The sequence below is a fragment of the Hyposmocoma kahamanoa genome, unplaced genomic scaffold, assembly GCF_003589595.1.
Source record: "Hyposmocoma kahamanoa isolate Upper Pololo Valley unplaced genomic scaffold, ASM358959v1 79, whole genome shotgun sequence".
Lineage (NCBI taxonomy): Eukaryota > Metazoa > Arthropoda > Insecta > Lepidoptera > Cosmopterigidae > Hyposmocoma > Hyposmocoma kahamanoa.
This window is the reverse complement of record NW_020653993.1, coordinates 7,259,355-7,284,209: the sequence shown is the minus strand read 5'-3', so window position 1 is coordinate 7,284,209 and position 24,855 is coordinate 7,259,355. Positions and strand designations below refer to the sequence as shown.

The following is a 24,855-nucleotide window of genomic DNA, read 5'->3' as shown; positions in this document are numbered from 1 at the left end:
TGTCACACAACCGTAGTTTTTTTTATTCATAGACAAACTAAGTCGGCCCAACTAACGTATCGTTTGATATCAAGTCAAAATTGTTTGCTATTGACATTTCATTTCGAATAAAACTTCATCTCGACTGATATTAGAATTGAGATTGAATCAAATTGTAATGTTTTTCAGAGACGTTCAAAATTTGAATGTAATAATAAAATCGAATTTATTTCACAGATAAGAAATTTGTTCTAACAAAACAGTTTATCTCATGCTGGTCGTAAATTGCTGTTTTTGAACACATCATAGAGTGTTTATGATATTGGTAGATTCTTAAATTTGCCATTCACGAGGATTTTTTTATGATATTAAATGACGGGACGAACAAGTCGTGCGCCTGGTGATAAGCGTCACGCCTGTCTTGTGACGCTCAAAGGGCACTGCCACTGCGCCCGTCACCCTGACACATAAGTTGGAAAGTCTCATGTGCCTGTAATTTCACCAGCACATCAACCCTTCAAAACTGGAACGCAGTAATGCTCACATTACTGCTTGGCGGCAGAAATAAGTAAGGTATCAGTACTTCTCTGCACGACCTCTTTCACGAGGAACTCTACTGCTACTAAATAATTACTACATTTCCGGTTTCTTAATATTATTTGTTACTTTTTTAATCAACAATTTAAATTTTTAAACAAATTTATATTCAGTACATTTACTATAGTTACTAATATTAACACAGTGGCGTATATATATAATTAAGGCAGAATTTATAATGTATCAGCTTCGATTTTAGATCATTATTGTATTTTGTGTATTGGTTACCGGTTCTAATTTTTGAAATCAATGATGGCCTTTTGTTCGTAAATATTAATAATAATTTTTTTTATAAATTTTTAGGTCCCCCGAGTGGCGATTCATCCCACAGTCTGAAAAGGAAGAGATGGGCCTCACTTTTGATGACGACGGCGAGTTTTGGATGTCATACAAAGATTTCATAACCCATTTCTCGAGGTGCCTTAATTGTTGTCATATTTTGAAACATGTCACGCTGTTCGTATACGAACACGTTTCTGTTGGCGTATCGGGACCAGTATAAAATAAAGATTTTATTTATTGCAGAGTGGAGATCTGCAATTTGAATCCCGACACATTGGACCCTTCGGAGTGTCCGGAAGGATGCAACAAGAAGTGGGAGATGTCCGTCTTTGAAGGCGAATGGGTCAGAGGTAATATTTTTTTTTAATATAAACCCTTTGTCGTGTGTGCCATGGACACACACTTAGGCAACTACAAATTACACCCAAACTCACGAGATAAATAAATGTGTACCATACAAATATTTCTCCCGACCCGGGAATAGAACCCGTGACTTGCTTTTTCGCTTGTTTTTTTTTAGTCTTGTATTGTTAATTTTTCTTCTAAAATATGATTCTAATCATTTCCTGTCTCAAATGAATTTAATTTTTATTTTTCTACAGGCGTGACAGCGGGCGGCTGCAGGAACTACCTGGAGTCATTTTGGCGCAACCCACAATACACTGTCACGTTACGAGACGTTGATGAAGACGACGACGACAACAAGTGCACTGTACGTTTTAGTTTCCATTCACTTCAACACGTAAACCTATCAAAAGCCTCCCTTCCCTTTCTCCAGTAATAGCGATTTAACGCCGCCATGATCTCATATAAGCTTCTAACTCATCTCACCATCTCCTTCTGTGCCTTCCACGTCTCTGGGTTGCATTGAGCGGGATCCAACCCGTTGTGGTCTTTGCCCGCAGCTCTCTTGACATGTGGCAGAGATTTCCATTTGAGGCTAGCGGCTTTTTGACCAACGTATTTTGTTTTTTTTATTATTATTTGACATGCCACAACTGCAAACAGACTGCATGATGAACTTAGACTTTCTAGTGCACTACGGAAAACCTATGTCGCGGGTGCCATGGACACACATAGACAACCACAAATTACTCCCAAACTCACGAGACAATTAAATGTAGGCCACAAAAATATTACTCCCAGCCCGGGAATCGAACCTGGAATCTCTGCGTGGCAGTCCAGCATGGTAACCGCTCGGCCACGGAGGCAGTTGTTTGTTTGCATTCTTCGTTTATCAGTTTTCCGATCCAGTTTCAATTAAACCAACGACAAATAAAATAAAAACAAATCATTTCTAAGAACTTGCTGTTAAATTCAGTAGCCGAAGGGCTCTTTGTGAGCATGACTGCGTTCGGATTTTGAAGGGCATGGTTGCTGGTGAAAACAACAGGCACATGTTACTTGATAACTTTTATGTCTGAAGGTGACGGATCCATTGTTAGTGCCGCACAGTTCTTTGTAATTTAAAACTAAGTGGCAACTGCATCTGTTATGAATAAGCATGTCGCTGATCATTTGGCGCACCACTTGTTCATCCCGTCACTAGTTATTATAAAAAAAACTGACTGCTTTCATATACCGAAATCCGGGCCATGTTCAATTCTATGGTTGTTTGAAGACAGCATACTTTTGCTCTGTTGTACCTAATTCAGTAATACTAATACTTTTCTTCCAGATCATCGTAGCTCTCATGCAAAAGAATCGTCGTTCGCAACGTCACCAGGGCTTGGAGTGCCTCACGATCGGCTTTGCTGTATACCGCCTGCCCGACTACGGCCATGTACCAAAACCGCTGGACGTCAACTTCTTCAAGTACAACGCGTCTGTTGGACGATCTAACGCGTTTATTAACTTGCGAGAAGTCAGCGCTAGGTAACTAAACGTTGTCTTATCTACTTTTTTATGAAAAAAAAAACCAACACAAACATCTATTTGCCAAGTTTTATTGAAATCGGTTACCGGAAACTACGTGAAACCGTCCCATATAAATAGTTTCGTCAAATTTAAATGAGACCAATATTGAGGTACCCACTTTCCAATAAAAAAAAAGAATTATCAAAATCGGTTTACGTTATCTCGTAACATACATACAAATAAAAATCTGTCGAATTGAGAACGTCCTCCTTTTTTGAAGGTGGTTAAATAGTCAGCTTTCAAGGACATGTGTGTCACTGTCTCTGTTCAATGTTATGCCGATAGATGGCTCTACCAGTCTTTTATATCAAGCTCCATATTATATTGTTTTGTTTTCATTTCAACGTTCAGATGAGTAACCAATCTAATGACGCCCAGTTATAGTGCAAACTCAATCGAGGTACTGCAGTCAATTAACGAGGCGTGATTGTTAAATAAGTACCGTTTTCAATTAAAAAAGTCCACTATTCGTAAATTTGTAATAGTACATGCAAACCTGTACTTTAATCTATTTTTCTACATAATTACCACCAATGTTAATGCACTTCTTATCGTACAACCAGCTTTTGAATCCCGTCGTCATAGAAGTCTGCCGTCTGATTTGACAACCACCCCGATACGGCCGTTTGACACTCATTGACATCGTAGCTTAGGCTCTCACGGAGATGCTTCTTCAAATGCAGAAACACGATTTAGTTACTGGGCGCTAGATCGGGATTTCTTTTTTTATTATAGTAAGTGACGGGACGAACAAGTCGTGCACCTGATGGTAAGCGAAACGCCTGTCCTTAAAGTTGTAGTGCCACTCAGAGCTTAGATCACAAAGATCTGAGGGGCACTGTCACTGCGCCTATAAGTTGAAAAATCACATGTGCCTCTAATTTCACCGGCATCCTGACCCTTCAAAACCGGAATGCAGTAATGCTCACATTACTGCTTGGCGGCACAAATAGGTAAGGTTAGTAACGCAGTACTTCCCTGGACGAACTCTTTCACAAGGAGATCAAGTTCTCAGTGATCAAGTTGTCAATTGCATCAACTTTCTGCGTCAAATCTTCAGTAATGACAGAAGGTTGCTGCTTTCGTTCCTCGTCATGAACATCCTAGCGACGACCTTTGGAACTCTAACTCGTTACCGTACTATTTTTTCGCTCGTAATGTTTTGTCCATACACGTCACAGATCAGATGATGAATTTCAATCGGTTTTTTTTTACACTAAGAAAACTAATCACAGCGCGTATTTCGCACTTGGCGGGATTCTCAATCGGCGGTGGCATTTTAAATAATAATACAAACAAAAACATGGTCAAAAATTGACGTTATTACGACTGTGGCTTGCCAACAGATGTAAGTACACAAAGCGAATAAGCGGAACACCAACCGCAGTGCTGCAGCGGCCGCATTTGAAAACGGTACTTTGAAAACACGCCTGTAAATAGTCCTTAGTAAATAGTCTTCGTAATTTAAATTGCAATATTACAAGAGTTTCCCATCTCACATAATCTCGACAAAAATAAAAACTACGCGAGCTGTCGTTCGAGGAAAACAATGTATTTGTTCTGTAAGTCGTCGTGAAGCACTTTAATCAGAATTCGAAACAATGACAGACAAATTACATTTATTACAAAGGTGAGTCAGCAAAAAGGTTTCCCAACAATTGCACAGATGGCGCTACAGACTAAATATATCGATTATCGGTTTTTTCTTTTCCAGATTCAAGTTCGATCGTGGCACATACGTGATCGTACCTTCAACATTTGAGCCAGATGAGGAAGGAGAATTCTTACTCCGTGTCTTCTCAGAGAAAAGCAATAACATGGCGTGAGTAAATAAATTCATTATTACACAACGAATCCTTGAAAATATTCTGTGGTTTCAACAATAATTTGCGCTCCGTATAACATTACGAATTAGAATATCAGTTTGCCGACTAATGCATGTTTACTGGGGTGGTCTTTCTCACTGCCAGTCTCACAGACTGACAAGACTGACCAGATAGGCTGACGGCTAAAGGGGTCTTGGCCGCAGTGAGAGTAAAGTGCCGCTGAAGCGCTTTCTTCAAGCCTGGTTTTCGGTCGTTCCTCTTTCTGTCGCTGGAGCACTTTCTTGCAATCTATTTTTAGGTCATTCACCTTCTGAGGGAATGTTCAAAGGTTGTTTGATTAGTGCCATCTAACTTCCACTGGGATAAGTAGAGACTATGGACCCATTCACTCTACGCTCTTGTTACACCTCTTTGGTATCGTCCAATAGCTTGTCTTTTCAATAATTTTTTGCTCTTGGAACTTTTGATCTTGCTACTTATTATTTCAAAATGCCGTTACTCTCAGATAGACAGTAACAAAATTGTATATATATTTTTTTGTTTTTTAGTGAAAACGACGAAGACGTTGGTATGGGCCAAGTAGACGATAGGGTAAGATGACTTTTGTCTATTTTTTACTACAAGCCGTTAAAACCAAAAAAAGAAAGATTTGTAACAAACGTATAGAAAAATTCGTAAGATTCTGCTGACGCGGTCTGTAGCTCAGTTGTTAGAGCCAGTGCCCTAGATTAGCATTGACACAAATGCGAGTCCTGTCAGATCGAAGGGATTTTTCTTCGTGTTCGATGTATTTATAATTATACACAAGCTATTGTGGAATAATTCATATCATGGTAGTAAAACGTCATAATATTTAATATAAGCAATACTTATTTAAGACTCCATACTACCTCAAAATGACTTTAGTTGATTCCGCATAACAGTGAAAGTGTTGAATTAATCGCTTTGGATAAAATATATAGTAAAATTGAAGATATACACTGATTAGTATACGGTATGAAAATACGATTCCTAAAAACTTTCTCGATTCTCGAAAAAAAAAACCAACTTACCTGAACTTACCTCAAAATTTTACACGAAAGCCGCTGTATTATATGTACGGAATATTGTCAAAATACAATGAAGTCTACTAACAAAACTAATTTATAAAAACTGATTCAAATCAGCAAACTCTAAAAATCAATTAAATAATATGTATACCTACTACTCGACGAGACCAATCCGACGAGTAATGTATATTGTATATAAATAAAGTATATGCTTACGTAGTACACAGTATGTGTTTACGTAGATTCAAATATCTGTCGTTATTTCGTTACAATATTTAAATATTTATATTGTAGCAATTGCATGCTGTGATTTTCCTTAAATGTAGTGGCACTTCTAGTATTTTTTGAAGATGGAGTAAAATGACAGTTCATTGCGTAAAAGTGTTGCCCCCTTCCAAGCAGTTAGTGATTGCAATCGATAAATATTGTATCGACTATCGATTGAATATTGGTTACGCTTTTGCAATACATAGTCGAACTTGTTTCATTTGAATCATCATCGGTCCATTATTCCTCCAACTACTGGGCACGGGGTCATTGGTATTGTCAATTTTTGTGAGTTCATACTTACATACACTACATTTAGAACTACGCTATTCAAAATACAAAAATAATATTTCAAAGTATTTATTTTAATTCAATTAGATAATCAAATTCCTTACTAAAATGCGTTTGCCAGTCCTTACTAAAATGTATATGAATAAAAATTGTTTTCGATACTAGTAGGCCAACTGTCAAAATAGGAATACAAAAGACAATAACCCAATTAGTAATTATTAGAACATCTTAACATTAACAATTCAGACATTTTTGGCAATATTTTACCTTCTTTCACAATCTATCGATATAACTGTCGACACTACTACGTGACTATTTACAATTTTTTGAAAACTGGCAATCCTGCAATTGTCATTTTACTCCGTTTTCAAAAAAGACAGACTTTAGTTTAGACGCGTAAATTCATTATTTTATTTTTGTGTGAAATATATTAAATAAATAAATGACAAATACTGTATAAATCAGGTGAAAGATATAGCGCCCAATCCGGAACCTGCCGACCCGGTTCGTGAATTCTTCAACCGCCTCGCAGGCTCTGACGGAGAAGTTGACTGGCTGGAACTCAAGGAAATCCTCGACTACGCCATGAGAGAGGGTATGTTGCTTTTTCTATTTTTTATGGCTATTTATTATGGATATTATTGTCCACTTGAGCTAAACTAAATACATCTTAAACCAATCCTTGCAGTTCAAAAGACACTTTTAATACATTGTGTTAAGAGTGTCTTATATCATTGGTTCAAGACATACTTAAATTTAGTGCACCTGGACATTAGGGATTTATAGGCGTCTAAGATATGTCGCTCAATCAAGCTTTAATGCTTTAAGTATCAGGCTGTCTCAAGTTTTGCTTTAATAAAGTAAGAGACAGTATTATAGGCGAAGACATAAAGAGCATTTCTCCAAAACGCTTTTTTTTATAGACGGAAGTCATGAACGTCTATGACAAGAAACAAATTTTTTTTTTTCTTATAATTTTTTTGGCGGCTACGGAATACCGGCCCAAATGAGTAGTATTTCATGTGATACTTTTATGTTCTTTGAATGTCAAATTCAAAATATTTTTATCCCTAAGAGTAATAAGCAAAAATCTGTAGGGTTTGCTCTTTGTAATTAGACATTTATTCTCATTTTTTATGTACAATGTTTATTTCAACAACATCATGTTTAGAAGTACCCTAAAAGTACTACATGGATTACTCCTATGGATTTTTCATCATTCAATAAAATACAGATTGACATATTTAAGGTATTTGGCCCTTGAAATGCTTCTTCTTTACGTATTTTACTTTTATGGGTATGAAAAATTTGGAATTAGACTTATAGAATCGCACTTTATTTAAATATTGGTTTATCTGCACAAAAAGCACAGAGTATGTCAAAGCAATTGAAAAAAGTAGAAGAATATCTATCACCCCTGTCCGTATAACAGAGTTATTCTTTTATTATGTTGTGTTAACTGTATATGCTTCAATTTATTTTTATTTGAAAGGAATTGACGATTGAAAGTAAGATATTAAAATGTATTTTAATTTTTAAAAGAAATGTACTAAATCGAGGAAATAAATTATTCACTTTTTATAAATTATTTTGGTTATCACTTAAGCTCAATCTGCATTGCTGCAGAACGGAAAGGAAGCAAATATTTATTTGTAATCATAGCATAGTAAACTTTATATCAATTGTGTACCGTACCAGCCAGATCTAAGCCAACAGGTCTCGCGTCTTCCGGAGACTTCAAAGATATGTATAACAAAAACTCATGTAATCGACGCCTCCTACGTAAAGTATCGTATGTCGAAATTGCCAAGTTTACAGGGGAGTGTTTTAAAGTTCTCCGTTTCATTCGGCAAAGCTTGTTACTCACATAGAGTGATCATCTAATAGATCGTTTAGCCGATATCTAGGATTTTATGATACTCAACGTGTGTAACGAAATTTGCCGAACAAAAGTGAGAAATCTGAAGTCACGTGTTATGCTTATTTCAGTGAATTCAGAACTTTAAAAGGCTCCCCTGTAAACTTGGCAATTTTGACATACGATACTTTACGGCGGAGACGTCGATATATCCATTAAAGTATACAATCATCTATTGATTTTGATTCCAATCGGTATGGCACCGATCGGGTAGTCTCGAAATAGGATGGGTTTCCGAGAGTTGAGAGATGATGAATCTGAAGATCGGAGGGGTTGCGAGATGAACCTGATACCTACTATATCTTTCTAATTTGTTAATTAAATCTATTGTTCCGATTTGCAATGTCAAAAGTTTCCGATCGGCCAGTTGTGTGTTGTATGTTGCAATCATAGATATAGGACTAAATCTATGGTTGCAATTATGCGCCTCGACTCGGAAAAGATGCAGTTTCTAATCGGGAGAGGCAATCAAAATCAAGCTGCAGATCACTTGAAATAGTTAACTGTTTCTATACAGTTAGAGAGTACTTAGAGTTAATACGACCCTTAGGTCGTATTCCAGAACTCTACTCAATGCTCAAGTCAGGATCTGAGTATGATTTCAAGCACTGGAAATACGACCGTAATGGCAGGGACTTGAGTATGATTTCGAGTGCTTTAAACCATACCCAAATCTTGACTTGAGCATTGAGTAGAGTTCTAGAATACGACCCTTAGACACAAAATTATATAACGTAACGAAAATTTGTACATCTGTATATAGGTTATAATTTTTTTTATTATACTAAATGAGGGGACGAACACGTCGTACGCCTTTGGCATTAAACATTAAGCGAGGCATTAAGCGACACGTCTGTCCACAGCAGTTGCAGTGAGCTTACACACTGAGACATAACAAGTCCCATGTGCTTGTTATTTCACCAGCATCTTTAACCTTCAAAACCAGAACGCAGTAATCCTCACATTACTGTTTAGCGGCAGAAATAGGTAAGGTGACAGTACTTTTATAACTGTCTCCGTCGCCGAACGGTAACCATGCCGGCCGGACTGCCACGCAGAGGTCGCGGGTTACAGTCCCGGACCGGGAGAAATACTTGTATGGCGTACATTTATTTCTCTCGTGAGTTTGGATGTAATTTTTGGTTGTCTATGTGTGTGTCCAAGGACACCTGCGGTGCATAGTTTCCCTAGTGCGGGATCATGAGTGTATGCGTTCATAAAACTTCCCAGGACGGTCTCTTTCACAAGAATCTCTACTGCTACTAGGTTGAATAATATACTGTTGATAATTATATACGATGTTGCCACAAGTATTCTAGCAAATAAATAAATGATTTTGACTGAGAATTCTCACTTGTACGTTACGCAATTGACATAAAGACATTTCGTTCCGCGGCAATGTAAATTGAGCCTTAGCTTTGTATATGTATCGATCGAAGGTACCTTATGGTAGGAATTTCAAGGGAAATTTGATAAATATTGTTACCCAGTGGTTAGCATTGTCTAGTCTAAAAGTTCTCAAATTCCCTAATTTGATATCAGGGCCCCAATTCTACTGATTTCCTTAAACCACTAGTCACTGTAATTCTATTGTAATTATATATATATATATATACACAACAAGCGCTTTTTTGAAACTCGACAGATTACTGAAAATCAGGATTTTCAAATATTTTTTTAACACCTATGGTTTTTTTGGTCTTTTTTTATAATATCAAGTGACGCGACGAACGAATCGTGCGCCTGATGGTAAGCTACACCTACAAGCATGTCCATAACAATAGCAATGCCACCCAGAGCTTTAAATCGCTAAGATCTGAGGGGCACTGCCACTACGCCCATCACCCTCAGACGTAAGTTGACAAGTCCCATGTGCCCTTCAAAAATTACTGCTTGGCGGCAGAAATAGGTAAGGTGGCAGTCCTTCCCTGGACGAACTCTTTCACAAGGAACTCCACTGCGACATAATTAAAAAAATAAGTAATTTAATAAATTTATATTGATCGAAGATAGCGACATCAACGTAAGCAAGTGGTTACTGAAAGCTACCGACTGAGTAAGAAGGTTCCACAGATTCACAGATGTCGTTTACGGCGTTGAATGCCGAAAACCTCAATGCATACATATAACAGACACATAGAAGAATTTCGTCGACTTGGTAACTCGAACTGTAGCTTAGTTGGAAAAGCAATAAGGACAGAATCCCGTGGTCGCAGGTTCGAGTCCTGTCAGGTCGAAGGTTTTTTTAATTTGATCTTTGTATTTAACAATTATAGCAAACTAATGGAGTAATTTCACAAAATAAAACAAGTCAATAATAAAGATATTTTTATTCCACTTTAATGGGTAATCAAATATTAAAAAACAAAAATACTTTGATCCCTAGACACTTTTGATGTGTATATTTGTTATTCTGCTAAAATTTTGTTGCCATGCCAGTTCAATAGTGTCAGTGAAATGGCAGTGATGACATTCATTCATTCAATCCCTAGCGATAGATGTTGCCTTACTAAAACTAACATAGAAGTTACTCTGCATATTTTAAATTTTATTTCCTTTAGTCAACAATTTAGTCTTCAAATTAAACATATATAACAGTGGCGAGGCGTGAAAAATGTTGTTAGTAAAGCCGGAGAAAAACAAAAAACACCCACCTCTAGAAAAAGCGACTTGGCGACACTTAAATACAACTTATTAGCACATAAGGTACTAGTAATTTTTTTTTTCACTGGTTAACTTATTCTACACGTAAAATTTAGAACTAAATGTAATAATATTTGATAATACGTGGAAAATTTTAGGCAAGCCGGTGGAAATCGAGTTATATGGATGCCTCGCCACTGATATGTAATATTAGTAGACTACGCCGTCGACGCGCTACTAAAAATATAATGCAGTTGAATAGTAGCTCGACTCTTAACTTTTAGTCTCTTAACTTTTAAACTCTTAACTTTTAAACTCTTAACTTTTAGAATACTAGACGTACAAAACCCTACCATTGACACTCCATCTACACACAACTGAGATGATTTAAAATTAGCAGACTTAGGGCCCAGGTAATTGGTATAGTTGTCTGGCACATTATTGTTCTAGCACTAAGTAAAGCTGTATCACGTGGCACAAAAGTTCATGTAACTCAAAAGCGACTATAAGGTACCTTTACTTGCCTACTATCAGATATTAGTACTTTTACATTATGCACTAGAAGGTTGACAAGTTAGATTAGAACCTTGCCTTGTTGCGGCATTTTAAGGAGCAAATTCCTTCCATTCTATGAAATGAACAACGACGTCAAAAGTTAACACTAGCGCTATCATTTTCAAGGTTTAAACGTTAACTTGTCAACCTTTGGTAACCTTGGTTGAACATTATGTATTTGAAAAATAAATTATTTTTTTAAGTATTTATAAAAAATGCCCATTTTTGAGCTTTCGACGTTGAAACGCTTATGTGTTAGTAAAGCAGCTTATTTTATTCGTTTGCTGTCCATGAGATGGTATTTATGTAAGTATTTTATATATAAGATGTAGTATTTATGTAGTATGAATGTTGTTTATGTGTTTACCGTTGTAATTATCATCGCTCTCCTCACTAACAACCTTATTTGATATTTTTGTCGTCACTGCTTAAGTCGTACGATCATAACGTTCAAAAGAAACATTCCCAATTAAACGAAGTAAGTCAACTTGTTTTATACCGGATTATTTTGTAAAATGATAACAACCTCGCAGGATTATATTACTAACATCATAAACAACATCTTTTGTTCCATAACTTCTAGTAATTTGAATAGGCCGCTCTAAACATTGATAACTCTTTGCGATATGATGCAAAACGCAGTGCGGGGGTGGGGGTTGTCGTTGCTTATTTCAACTTACAGCCTTCCTACTAAATACAGATCAAAATAGTGTTCGATAGCACAACAAAAACATAAAGTTTATTTTTGGTAAATTTATTACGTGCAAAAAGTCATGGAAAAGAAGTTGTTGTTTATGATGTTAGCAATGTAGCCCTGCCAGGTTGGTAACATTTTTACAAATAACCCTATGTAATATAACACTACTTGTTTTCTCGTCTGACTCCATGCAAACGTATCAAAGCAGACTGTATGCGTGCGAGCCCTGTGGACGCCGTGTATGGACGCACACATTCGCATAATCTTGTGGTGCACTCGAGTTGCATATCGCAGGTCATCCTAGGCGCCATTCATTATAGAATTGAATCATTCGCTCCGTGTTTAAAAAATGATATCAAATAGTAGACGTCCTTATTGTTTGTGTTTGAACAAGAATATCTCAAATTCAGAATTGTTCAGCATTTTAAATTGTCGAAAGTCGAAGTCGAAATCGACTTCATGCAGTTAATGCATGAAATCATTATCAACTTCATGCAGTCGAGGTCTTGGCTGCATGAAGTTGATTACGACTTCACGCATTAACTGCAAACACTCAGTCAATCTGTTAACAGCCTAAGTACTACATTTGACAAAGTTTATTTCAATATAACACGAGATTACTGTGTTATAAATACCTTATTTTTCCAAATTATGTTTACAACCTGTAAGTAGAACCATGGACCAATAACTCAAGAGAACACTAGTTTCCATACTGAAGATCGTCACTCTGAAAAAGGTCAAAATTCCATCTTATATCTAATAGTTTATATTATCTAAGTGACCATTGATATCAATTAATTTCCTCTTTAATATGAAATATAACAGTTGCTTTCCTTATAATATTATTCAAATATTGATAATAAGCTAAAATTATTCTCTAAACTTTGACAAATATGCGTGTCAGTAGATGGCATTGTGTGTTACAAACTATACTTACTTACTTCGCTGGCCCAGCGCATCGAAGTGGATCTTGGCCTCCGACTCTAAGATGCGTCACTCTTCTCTTTTCTGTGCTGCTTTGTGCCAACCGGCTATTCGAAGCTCACACAGGTCTTTGTGGCCTTGGTCGATCCAACGATGTCTAGGACGTCCAACCGGTCTTCTGCGAGACGGTTGCCCCAAACTTGTTAGCAAGATTGTCACAAACTATTTAATTTATAAATTAACGCTTCCTAATATGGGTAGATAGAGCTAATCCCAAACAAATTAAAAGAATAGCCGGCACTATTCATAAAAATCTGTGCAATAAGCGTTATCAAGTTGATTTGTTTGTTATCACTAGAAATTAGAATAGCTTTGATAAATTGCAACTTGTCAATGTAAAACAAATTAGTTACAAAAATAGCAATTTGGTACTAGTCGCGCCATCAGGTGTTCCAATAGGCGATTACCAGTTCTCTTGAGTTTTTGGTTCATGGTAGAAATAAAATAATAATATGACATTACGCTCCAAGCGCCTTGTCGGCATTGACGCGCTGAAGAGGCGGGAGTGGCAGTACTTGTATTAAACTATGCTACAACTATGCTTTAAAAACTGCCTAATGGTAAGTACCGGTTAGTAAGGGGAGCGACGACATGATTACAAAAACTATAGTAAACGGATTTCAAATAACTCAGATTTTAATAAAAGCCACCCACGATTATACGCGAGACGTCAAAAACGCGAAATGTCCAAATAGCATTCTGCACGTACGTGTATATAAGTCAAAATTAATAAAAAGTTCAAGTTTCATTCGTTTGTTCACCACCTCGTCAGATGGAAAAAACCTTGACCAAGAATGTTCACCCATAACAGTCGTCTTCTAAGCTTTTGACTCCAAAGTACAGATTACACCATTCTAGAAATACAAATGCATGTCTCTATCTATCATGTTATACAGAATATTACGACATATTGTTGTTGGGAAAGTGTTTAGACATTTGTTATGTAATGACGAATTTGTGAGAGTGATAACTGAGGGGAAGATAGAAGGGAAAAGAAAGAGACGAAGATGTATAGCTAGCAGTAGCGAGAATGGTGTATAGCTAGCAAATAAAGAAAGATCAAAGTGACAAGCTATAAAGAGGTAAAGGAGCTGTCTAAAACCAAAAATAGTTTGGTCTGAAATAATTTATTTGGAAACACATTGTGCGTTTTCAAAAAACTTTTGCTGCTGACATTCAGTGTTTTTGTATGATACATTTTGACGTCCTGCGTTTTTGACGTTCTGCGTACAATGCATCACCCTTTTTAATAAACTCTGGTGTTGGGAGATAGTATACAAATATAGCTTACTCACTTTACATCATAACTGACTAAAGCAACATAGATTCGCTAGGTCCTTAGTATCGAATTTTCGCGCTCTAGAAATGGCAATGCGACACGGCGGAGCGTATGATGGCGGAGGTGGGGGCGGGGGTCTACAGGGTGCCCCACAGGAGCAGAGCTGCCTCGAACAGCTGCTGTGCGCTTTGTGTGGACCAATATGCAAGGAAGTCGGCATCGATTTGCAACAAGTCACTCAACAACAGGACCAAGTACACTTGAACCAGCCACAACCACAAGGTATAAGCTAGTCGACAATACTTATAAAATTGCATGGTTGATAGCTTTGAAATACTTGAAGAATCACTCTATAACTCAAAACGTGGACGCGAAGTAAAGGTGGTAAAGTTCATTCATAGAACAAGCGCGTTCTATACGTCACGATAGCTTGGTTACTATATGGGTACAACAAATCAACCTTGTTATACACCACTAATCATGGGAATAGGGTGTTCGAAATAAGTAAATAAATGTCTAAAAATAGGCACAAGGAGTGAGTGAGTGGGGTAGTTAAAACCACCAAATGTTAATTAATTACCTTTTTCGAATACCACATTTCAAAACAGTAATTAATTAATATTTGGTGATATTATCCACTCTATGTCACTCCTTGTAACTATATGTAGCATTTATCTATTCATTCGGAACACCCTATTCCGACCATTGTAAATCACGATAGCTTGGTCACTACGTCGATCTGCCAGATCAAGCGCGCTCTATACGTCACGATAGTAACATAGACCTGCTAGATTAAGTTTGTTCAATACATCACGATATCTTGGTTACTATACAGATCCGCCACATGAAACTCTTTCTAAACGTCACGATAGTTTGGTTACCACTTAAATTGTAACAGATAGAGCTCGTCCTATACGAGTACATCACAGTAGTGTAGTTACTACGGAAGAAAAAAAACAATGCCTTGAGCCTTGATTACTTTCAGACCCGCTGTCGCCAAAACTCACGCAAAGACACACATTTTTCAAATCTTGATAATGATTGGTTTCTAATTTAAAAAGATGGGATAAATTCTGGACTGTTAATATAATTTTTACTTTACTTACTTTACTTTTTGTTTGTAAGGAAAGCCGAAACAATTTTATGAGAATTTTCTATAGTTATACAAATAAAGGCATCCCAGTAAAAGGACTCACCGGACGGTGTTTGAAGCAATCTTCTCGCTAACCATAAAGGAAAACATCATGGTGAAACTTGCTCATCGAAAACAGTTTAGAGCCCTTGGAAAACGTATCAAGGTTCCAACCCGCGTTGGTCAGCGTGACAGACTATGTCCTAAACTCTCTCATTATAGAGACCTGTGTCTGGCAGTGGGACATATGATAGAATAAAAGATGTGTGTATTCATGAGTATAAATAAAACCCTAGAGTATATACATTAGTATTTTATATTTTTCCAAATTAAATAACTAAAGCACTTGTGTTATGGAAATCGGAAATAACGACGGTACCAAAAACACCCAAAGCCAAGACAATATAGAACCCCAGAGATGTTTGGGGCCTCGGTCTGGGTTATGGCGACACTCTGAAAACTGGTGTGCAAGCCGCTCGACCACGGAGGTCGTTAAATAATTGTCCTCAAATAAAATATATATCTTAAACAAAAGATAATTACATGCAATTGTCCACCATACATTACAATACAATACAAAATTTCAATAATTTCTAATAATATTTTTTAAGTTTTTTACAGGGAACGAGAAACTACAGAGCATGCTACGATTTGCATTTTCTTCTCGTCTTTTTTATAGAAATGGAGGCAATAACTAATGTCTGTTTTTGTGCACGTGAACTTTTAAGTTATTGTGTGTTTTTTTACAGGTCCTAAAATATACCATGTGTTATTTTAATTACTATATGTTGATTATGGAATAATGCTTTGTAACAAAAGCAACAGACCTTTATTACACCACACTATTATCACGTTTGATAATAAGCTAAAAATGTTCTACCTTTTAAATCACCCCTATTTTATAGAAACGATTTTGATACTTCAGTCTCATTTTCACTTTGCATTATGTTAGTGCAAAGCATTGTTTTATATCTTATTGTAATCCTAATCGATGCAACTAACACCTGAGCAAAATGTAGACATTTTCAATTTGAAATTGAAAATCTTTACATTCACAAAAGCTTCAGCATGCTCTATACATAATTTTCAATGAAACGCAAAAATGGGCATTAAAAAATATTACTATTTATAACTTATCATAAGTCACCTCCATTTCCATAAAAAATATTTTTAAGATTTTTTCAACAAAGGCTTAAAAGTTACTTTCGTACCTCGAAATTATGGCGCTAATATACACGTTTGTGTTGTCATTGAAAAAAATTCGCAACTCTGTAGGGGTGTAAAAATAACTTGTCTGCCATTTTTTTTTGTTTCTACAGCAAATTAATGTACCTTCTATTATAATAAAATATATTAATTTATAGTTTTGTTTCAACAGAATTAAAAGGGCAAGGATTCTCCAAAGACGTATGCCGAAGCATGATCGCCATGTTGGATAAGGATAATTCTGGTGGCCTTGGCTTCGAAGAATTTAAGTCACTTTGGGTTGATCTACGTAACTGGAGAGTGAGTTACTTGTTAAAACTACACAACCAAAACACACTAATTAATACATGTGCAAATTTTGCTTAATACTTCTTTCGAGCTTGTACTGGGCTGTATTAGCTACTTTATCAGTTAAATTACGAAATTGTTATTCGTTTTTGCAAAATAAAAACATTTTGTTTAACACTGAGTGGCGTTTTAAGTACACAGATTTTAAATAATAAATAAATTTTCAATGTAAAGAACCAAGTTAATTTGGGGTTAAAAGTTACAAATGTGCGATGAAATTGCACGATTTTATTCCACCTTCCCTTTTCCATCATTGGAGAACTAGAAGTAGGCTGGCATTCAACCCAACGGCTATGGAGTGGAATTCTCGGCTTGTAGAATTTTTCTCTGGACGTCATAACTTGGGCCTTTTCAAGACGAGAGTGAATGGTGGTCGATCGTTGACCTCATCGTCACTTTCCATCTGTTGAGATGGAGGTCAAATGCGCACTTATTCTTTTATAACAATAGAACTCTAATTTGAAATCCAATTGTATCCTTAAACGGGATTTATTACAATGTAAATTGAATGTTTAAAAAAATAAAATGTCAAGTATTTTTAATAAAAATGAAATTAAAAAGAAGCTTCTTTGATATTGAGTATCCTGTGTCAAAATTTTAAAAAAAATTGCCTTCTTTTTCCTTTAGGTCGTGTTCAGACTGTACGACACCGAAGGTCGTGGCGCAATCCCAGCGCACAATCTACGCGACGCGCTTCACTCTGCAGGGTACACTGTCAATGCTCACACTCTTAACGTTTTGGCTCACAGGTACGTAATACTACACTGATCGTTCCTCTACAGACGTTAAAAAGTAATCGGTTTCTCACGAAAACACAGTTCTAAAAAGAAATGTCTTTACTTCGGAAATTTAAACATAGGATTCGTTGCAATTTTTCATTTCGCTCTGTATTTCAATCTCATTATTACTTAAAGACGGTTACATACAGTTTTGGGCTATTTCCTGTTATTTGGCAGTGCTCACGCAGATCGTTCACCACCACAACTTATATGAAGAATATTTTTCACTTTTAAATAGCTATTCTTTAAAGCACTTTTCGGTCATTCTAATATAATTTTTTTCTCGTAAGTATTCGATTTTTTTATCGTGCAATATTATTTAATATTCGAGCATTGTATCGTGAAATATTATTTAATAATTACAAAATAATATACTTGAATATTTCAGTAATAAAAATTGCTACGGGAATTAGGTACTGAACATTAGCCCGAGAATAACCGTTTTTATTTTAAGTGCAAAAGTTCTAATTTTTTAGTGTTATATTGTTTTTTTTCTAAATTATACTACAGATACGGTTCCAGTGACGGTTACATCGCTTTCGACGACTTCATAATGTGCGCAGTCCGACTCAAGTCTATGATTGGTAAGAATACCATTTAGTTTTTACTATTGTATATCTTTAATTGTTGTCGAAAATAGATAGTTTTACGAGAATTGCATGCATGTTGAAAATGAATTTTCAGTGTTGAATATTATTTTTGGAGGACTCTTTATTGTTATTGAATATTCATAGTAGTTCAACCTAGAAAAAGATGGTTTAGCGAGGATTATGCATGACACTAATTGGACATAGTTAAACATAAAGGATCCAATGCACATCCAGTCAATTTCGAAATATGGCAGTTTGAAGTTTAAAAATGTTTCTCAGTCTTGTTTTATTTTCCAAACTTATAATGTCATGTATCTCCAGAGATATTTATTTATGTGTTGGATTTTTACTGATCTAAGAGATTAGACTTTAGGAACCGTTTGGTACATGTAACTAATTTTTTGTGGATTGGATCATTTTTACATAATCACGTCCAATTGATTTTTAGGTGATCTTATTACATGAGACCGATTTGTTTTAAGGTACGAATAGTCATATCTTTTTCCAAACTCTCAATGCGATGTTTTACAAAATGATATAGTTATTTCCAATTTAAATCACGTTAGTATAGGTTCTGTGGAAAATTTAACACTTCGTATTAGCATTAATTTATATTAGTAATAAATAAATAAAAAAAAAAGAAACTGCAATACTTAGTAGTGACATGACCGTTTAGTACATGATTATGAGAAAAATAAATATCAAATTATTCTAACTTACATCATATCAAACAAGGCCATAGTTGAACAGAGGCCTTTCCGAATCAGAGTATTTATTATAATCTGCACGCTGGATAGGCGGGTTGGCGATCGCCTTAGGGACCCCACACACTAGCGTCTTTCGCCAAAGCACGTACAACGTTGACACGACGTCCGCGCAATCACGACGCAACGCCAGTGCGGCGTATACCCCTACATTCAGCACTATTCAGCAGTCGCTCAGTGCTGACGTTGCGTCCACAAATTAGTTAAGATACTAGATTGCGTCGCCGCCGCGCGTACGTCATGTCGACGATGTGTGTGCGTAGACAAGATGCTGACGTTAGTGTGGGGGGCATCCTAAAGATGCAATCCACACATGGAGACACCGCTTTATGTTTTTCATTTACAAGTGTAATTATCGGAATGGACCGAGAGCATTTACGTAAACTTCAAGAAAGTAGTACACTTAGAGTGGGTAATACCTCCCCATGAAATCCCGGAATTATTACTTTGTATTTTGTTGTAAATTTTGAAAGTATAACCTGGTATACTTTACAGAGTATTTAGAAGAAAAGTTTTGTGATTGTACGCAAAAATATTTTTAATCATTCCGATTTTTAGGAGGTAATTTTTTTTATGATAACGGGTTGTTATCATAAAAAAAAGTGCGCCTCGCCCATAACAGTTACAGTGCCACTCAGAGCATTAAATTATGAAGATCAGAAGGGCACTGCCACTGCGCCCGTCACCATGAGACATAGTTGACAAGTCCCGTGTGCCTGTAATTTCACCAGTGCCCTTACCCTTCAAAATCGGAACGCAGTAATGCTCATTACTGCTTGGCGGCAGAAATAGATAAGGTGGCAAGACTTCCCTGGACGAACTCTTTCACAAGGAGCTCTACTGCCACTAAAATGAAATTATCCAACCTATATGTTGTTACTTGAAGTTGGGGTACATATACTCTGCCTATCTTGATCTCTGACGAAAATTTACACCCTGAAACACGCAGTATTTCTCACTGATAACAGTAAAAGTTATCAATTGCATTATCTATTAATATTTTTTTTTTATTTCGTTTAATGTTACGTACAGTTTGAACTGTATTTTATGGATTATTTTTATTACAGTCACTAGGTTTATTTAGTAATTAAAGATAGGTAGTATCTTTGTTAAAATAAAACAAAATAATAAATAAAATATTAACCACAACGCAGCGAACAACGAACCGCTCGAAAACCTCGAGCGCGAGCAGCAATGGGGTCCGTGAACAACGGTGGAACGCTGACGCACAAGTATTATTTATGATGTGGCCACTTTTGCATTCGGCTGCCACAACTCACTAAGGCTTAACAGGAACGTTAGTACAATTACGGTCAAATTTCGTTAATGCAAAGTAACTGGCGGTTCAACTTTTAAGGATTGACGAAGCTACTTTTTGCCCCTGATATGACGTACGAACCCTGCGACATCGTCGTTTTGGGCCTGAGGTGTGCAAACGCATAAAGAGTTATGACTACCAAGTTATGATAAGCGATTCCAAAAGACCACATGCCAATTTTCGGCCAGTGTTTTTCGGCCGCCATTTTAAAAGCGCCATCTTGACTATTTTTACTAAGACGTTGACATTGTATGACATTCCTTTGAGTATTCCTAGCTATCTCTGTTAGTTTCATAGAAAATAGAAAACTTGAATTTGCAAGGCGGCCATCTTGTTTATTTGAATTTTAAACATTTTTGTTTTTCAGTAGAATCTACCGAGGTTATATTTTTTTTATAATATCGTGTCGGGACGCACAAGTCGTGCGCCTGATGGTAAGCTACACGACTGTCCATAACGGTTGCAGTGCCACTCAGAGCTTTAAATTGCAAACATCTGAGGGGCATTGCCTCTGCGCCCGTTACCCTGAGACATAAGTTGATAAGTCTCACGTGCCTGTAATTTCACCAATATTGTATAACCACCAAGTGTCATAGTTTTCAATTTTTATATTTTTTAGTCAGCGAGAATTTACTTATTAATAATGCGGCGTTGCTATGAAACCCCACCGACAATACAAGTCATTTCATACTCAGACGCTTTTAGTATTGGCACAGTACTGAAGAACTTTTACTTATGTACTTAAGTTACCTGTAATAACATTTATTTTGAATAGGCAATCACATGATTCTTATATTTTCGTTTAATACAAAAACACCAGTTACATTGCTAAAGAATGGATATTATTCGCAGAACGTCCAAAAGGCGTGTCCTGTCTAGCCTTCAATCATTATTGTTTGCGACAACATCCCACTTTTTATTTTTTTTTAATACTTAAAGTATTATTTAAAATAGTGAAACATATTTTTTTACTATAATATTTGATCGCAAACAGTATCTACTTCCACATTACTTTGAACTTTTTACTTGATGTCTGTTTATTATTTGATTTTTTATTTTATTATTTTCATACTTATCGAAATCTATTAAAAATAATACATCTCGTAAATCGTTCAAAACCACGCACTAACACGCTTTGTCTAATCTATGTAACTTTTCGCGCCAATTTTTTCTTTTTTTAAAATATTTTTTTATAAAAATTCACAGAAACCTTCAAAGGGCGGTCTTCCGGAGGGGATTACGCCACTTTCTCCCTTGACGAATGGTTGAATCGCACAGTCTACTCATAGTGATGTAATTATAATCTTAAAAAGGTGGGACAATCACACTGTTACACAGCAACAGTTGCTACAAGTAACATTTAAATTTGAAATATTCACGATCACGTATTAGGTTCCTGTGTTTGAACTGCAATTAAATAAGTATATCAACTCATTGAATACAAAAATCTTATTATGTATTTACTACAACCATGCTAAAATTGCTCGATGTATTCTAAATCTTACTAAAAACAATCGCCATTTTTCATTCATACTGGTGTAAGGGAAAATTAATACCTCTCGACACCTAATACTCAACACTCTGGTTGCTTAGTAATGCAATCTTCTTTCTAGTTCTGTTTTCTAGATGAAATATTATATTGTCTTGATGTCCCATCTAAAGAGTATCTACAATATGTATCTTGCTTAAAAGAAACTATTTACTCACTTTCAGGAACCTAGTACCAAATAACTGTTACTGAAGCAACATTATCCTGCCTCTATGAAATGCCTTATTAATATTTATAAGGCCTAATGCCATAATTTAAGGCCTATGGTACACATTTTTGTAACGCACATTGTCGACTAGCCAAAAATGTATAAATAAAATTTATGCTTTGTATGGTCATTATGATAATAAAATATGTTATTGGAATATTGTTTTGGTTGGGTGAATTTTTTTGTTCTAATTTGAATTTCATTTCACACTATATAACCTGATAGTTGTACTATTAGAAGTACATATACACACCAATTATGTTTTATTCCTAAATTTGATTTACCCAGAATCAAACCTGAGACCTCACTCACTATTTAACTGAACCATTGTGTGAACTTGTTATTAATAACACATTTTATTTGTTTTATATTGATTTATGTTGTTAATGAAATGATTAAAAAATTCACTCAAGTATAAACATGTATTGTCTAAAACTTAAATTATATGAGTCACAAAAAAAAAATTGTAATAATAATTACTTATCTCAAATTCATTTATCTGTGTTGTGACTTTAATTATTTTTCTAATCAATGAATACGGGTATAATCATTATTTTCATTATTATTAATTGACTAACTCGTATTTTAAAATTTGAATTTCTTGTTGTTGTGATTTGTATTAAATCTATGTACTGTCTACATTTTTTGCTATAATTTTTACGACTATTATGCCTTAAATCAACAAAGTACAATATGTAATAGTATAAAAGAGCAGTATTTTTTATTCCACCGAGTTTCCATTCCAAACGTTATAATAATGTGGACATTATTAATATCAGTCTTACTCATAATCCTATAATATGTCAATAGCCATAATTCTTAATCTGCCAATGGTTAGAATCCGTTGACATTTGTCCAAATTTTATGAACAGGTTTACATAATTTCATTATCTTACGATTATTTTCATCGTCTAATTGTTTAGTTCTGTGCGATTTTTAACTCTATTTCAAAGGCGCTTCGATATTTTTCTCAATGTGTATTTATTTAAGGTTAATATCATTCAAAAATTCCAATATCTGTTGCATTGAAATGCATTTTATTGCAATTATTTATTTTTGGTTTTTTTTATATCCCGATGAAATTTGAATAAAATATTTTCAATCATTAATATCTATTTTGTTTTCTTTTCATCCAAAGTGGACCTACCACAACGAATTGAAACACATACAAGCTAGGAGAAAAAAGCAAAACAATACAAGAATTAAGAATATTATATTCCAGCGGGACCACGGAATTTTACTTACTAGTCAGGTAAAAAGTCGGCTCTAGTCGCAAGAAACGTAGGTTCAGTCGGTCCGCCATTTCAAAATTATGCCATTATGACGGTGTTGTACTGTAGACTCTGTAATAAGCTTATTCCCGAGGTACCGTTCATCAATCTTGAGAAACACAGCATCTAGCTTAGATCAAATTGCTTTTAAAAAGTTGTGGTTTAGTCGGTTCTAGTTGTAAAAAAACTAGATTCAGTCGTTACACCGTTTTAAAGTTATAAGGATGGTTTACTGACCACACTGGAACCACCACCACCATTTTTCGTTCTCTTTTCCGTTAAGGTAGAAGACTGTAGCCTTCCACTTGCTACGATCCTGATACACACAAACCTCATCCTTTTTATTTGAAATTTTGAATTTGGCTACTTTTTGGGTTTACTGCCTCTGTGACCGAGCGGTTATCATGACTGACACACCGAGGTCCCAGGTTCGATTCCGGGGCCACCGGGAGAAATATTTGTATGGCCTACATTTATTTCTCTCGTGAGTTTAGGTGTAATTTGTGGTTGTCTATTTGTGTGTCCATGGCAACCGCGACACAGGGTTTCCCTAGTGCGGGGCTATGTTGAGTGTGTGAGTGTGTGCGTTATTATTACCTTTTGGGTAGTCGTCAGGACCAATTCGCATCACTACGCGAGAAGGCACGCGTAGTCGCGGGAATGCAACATTTCGCGAGCATTCCCGCGGCTTCTCATGACTGTGTCTTGAGGCTGTAGGTTGGTAACTTAGATATTGTTTTTATTTCGCTTAGTTGTAAAGCAGAAGAATAAGAGAAAAAGAAAAAGAACAAAAAAAGGAAAAGAGATATTTGAGTTCATGATTTATGGAAGAAACGAAAACTTTTTGGACAATTTGAAATATTTTGCAAAAATTATCTCTATCCTACTATTTTTTATGATTATTACAAAATGGAGTTTCATAAGTTGCTGTATAATACTACAGAAACATATAATTTAGAATTTTTGTCAACAATCTTATTTTTGCACCAAATAGTTTTCACTCTTCTACGCTCTACCGTCCTCTTCGGTTGTCTGATATACTTATATTAAACATACAAAAAAAACAATCTCATGCCTCAGATTTCACTCCAACTCGTTTACTGTGTCTGCTATCCGACTTTGGAAATTCTCTCCCTGAATCAATTCGACGATCTCCTTCTCTTGATTCCTTCAAACAACGCGGACGTGTTAAGGAACATTTCCATAACTACTTTTTTGATTAGTGATATAATCGTCCTTTGTTAATTTATTTATTATTGTTACTACTTATAATTTATTTTATTATCCTTCAAAAATATATAAGTTACCTTATTATTATATATTAATATTTATGTACACGTTCTAATAAATGTATTATTATTATTAAATTGTAACGGAAGTTAAGTCGCCATGTTGATCAGCTCGCC

The 24,855-nt window shown here is 35.7% G+C and overlaps 1 protein-coding gene across 7 annotated transcripts in view; it reads left to right on the top strand.

Moving 5' to 3' along the window:
• The window catches only part of LOC113233557 (calpain-A), a 75,647-nt gene extending 52,394 nt beyond the window's left edge, over nt 1–23,253 (top strand). Inside the window, exons 8-19 of one of the 7 annotated variants that reach the window (XM_026468679.1) lie at nt 880–993; nt 1,102–1,208; nt 1,461–1,570; nt 2,537–2,733; nt 4,490–4,597; nt 5,150–5,192; nt 6,674–6,803; nt 14,369–14,566; nt 16,795–16,922; nt 17,598–17,719; nt 18,260–18,333; nt 21,628–23,253. In XM_026468679.1, coding sequence (XP_026324464.1) covers nt 880–993; nt 1,102–1,208; nt 1,461–1,570; nt 2,537–2,733; nt 4,490–4,597; nt 5,150–5,192; nt 6,674–6,803; nt 14,369–14,566; nt 16,795–16,922; nt 17,598–17,719; nt 18,260–18,333; nt 21,628–21,710 — 1,414 coding nt within the window. In that variant the 3' untranslated portion in view covers nt 21,711–23,253. Of the gene's footprint in view, nt 1–879; nt 994–1,101; nt 1,209–1,460; nt 1,571–2,536; nt 2,734–4,489; nt 4,598–5,149; nt 5,193–6,673; nt 6,804–14,368; nt 14,567–16,794; nt 16,923–17,597; nt 17,720–18,259; nt 18,334–20,257; nt 20,333–21,627 lie in introns of those variants that run through there. The other 6 variants (XM_026468682.1, XM_026468683.1, XM_026468680.1 and 3 more) reach the window with 6 other exon arrangements.
• The last annotated feature ends 1,602 nt before the right edge of the window (nt 23,254–24,855 follow it).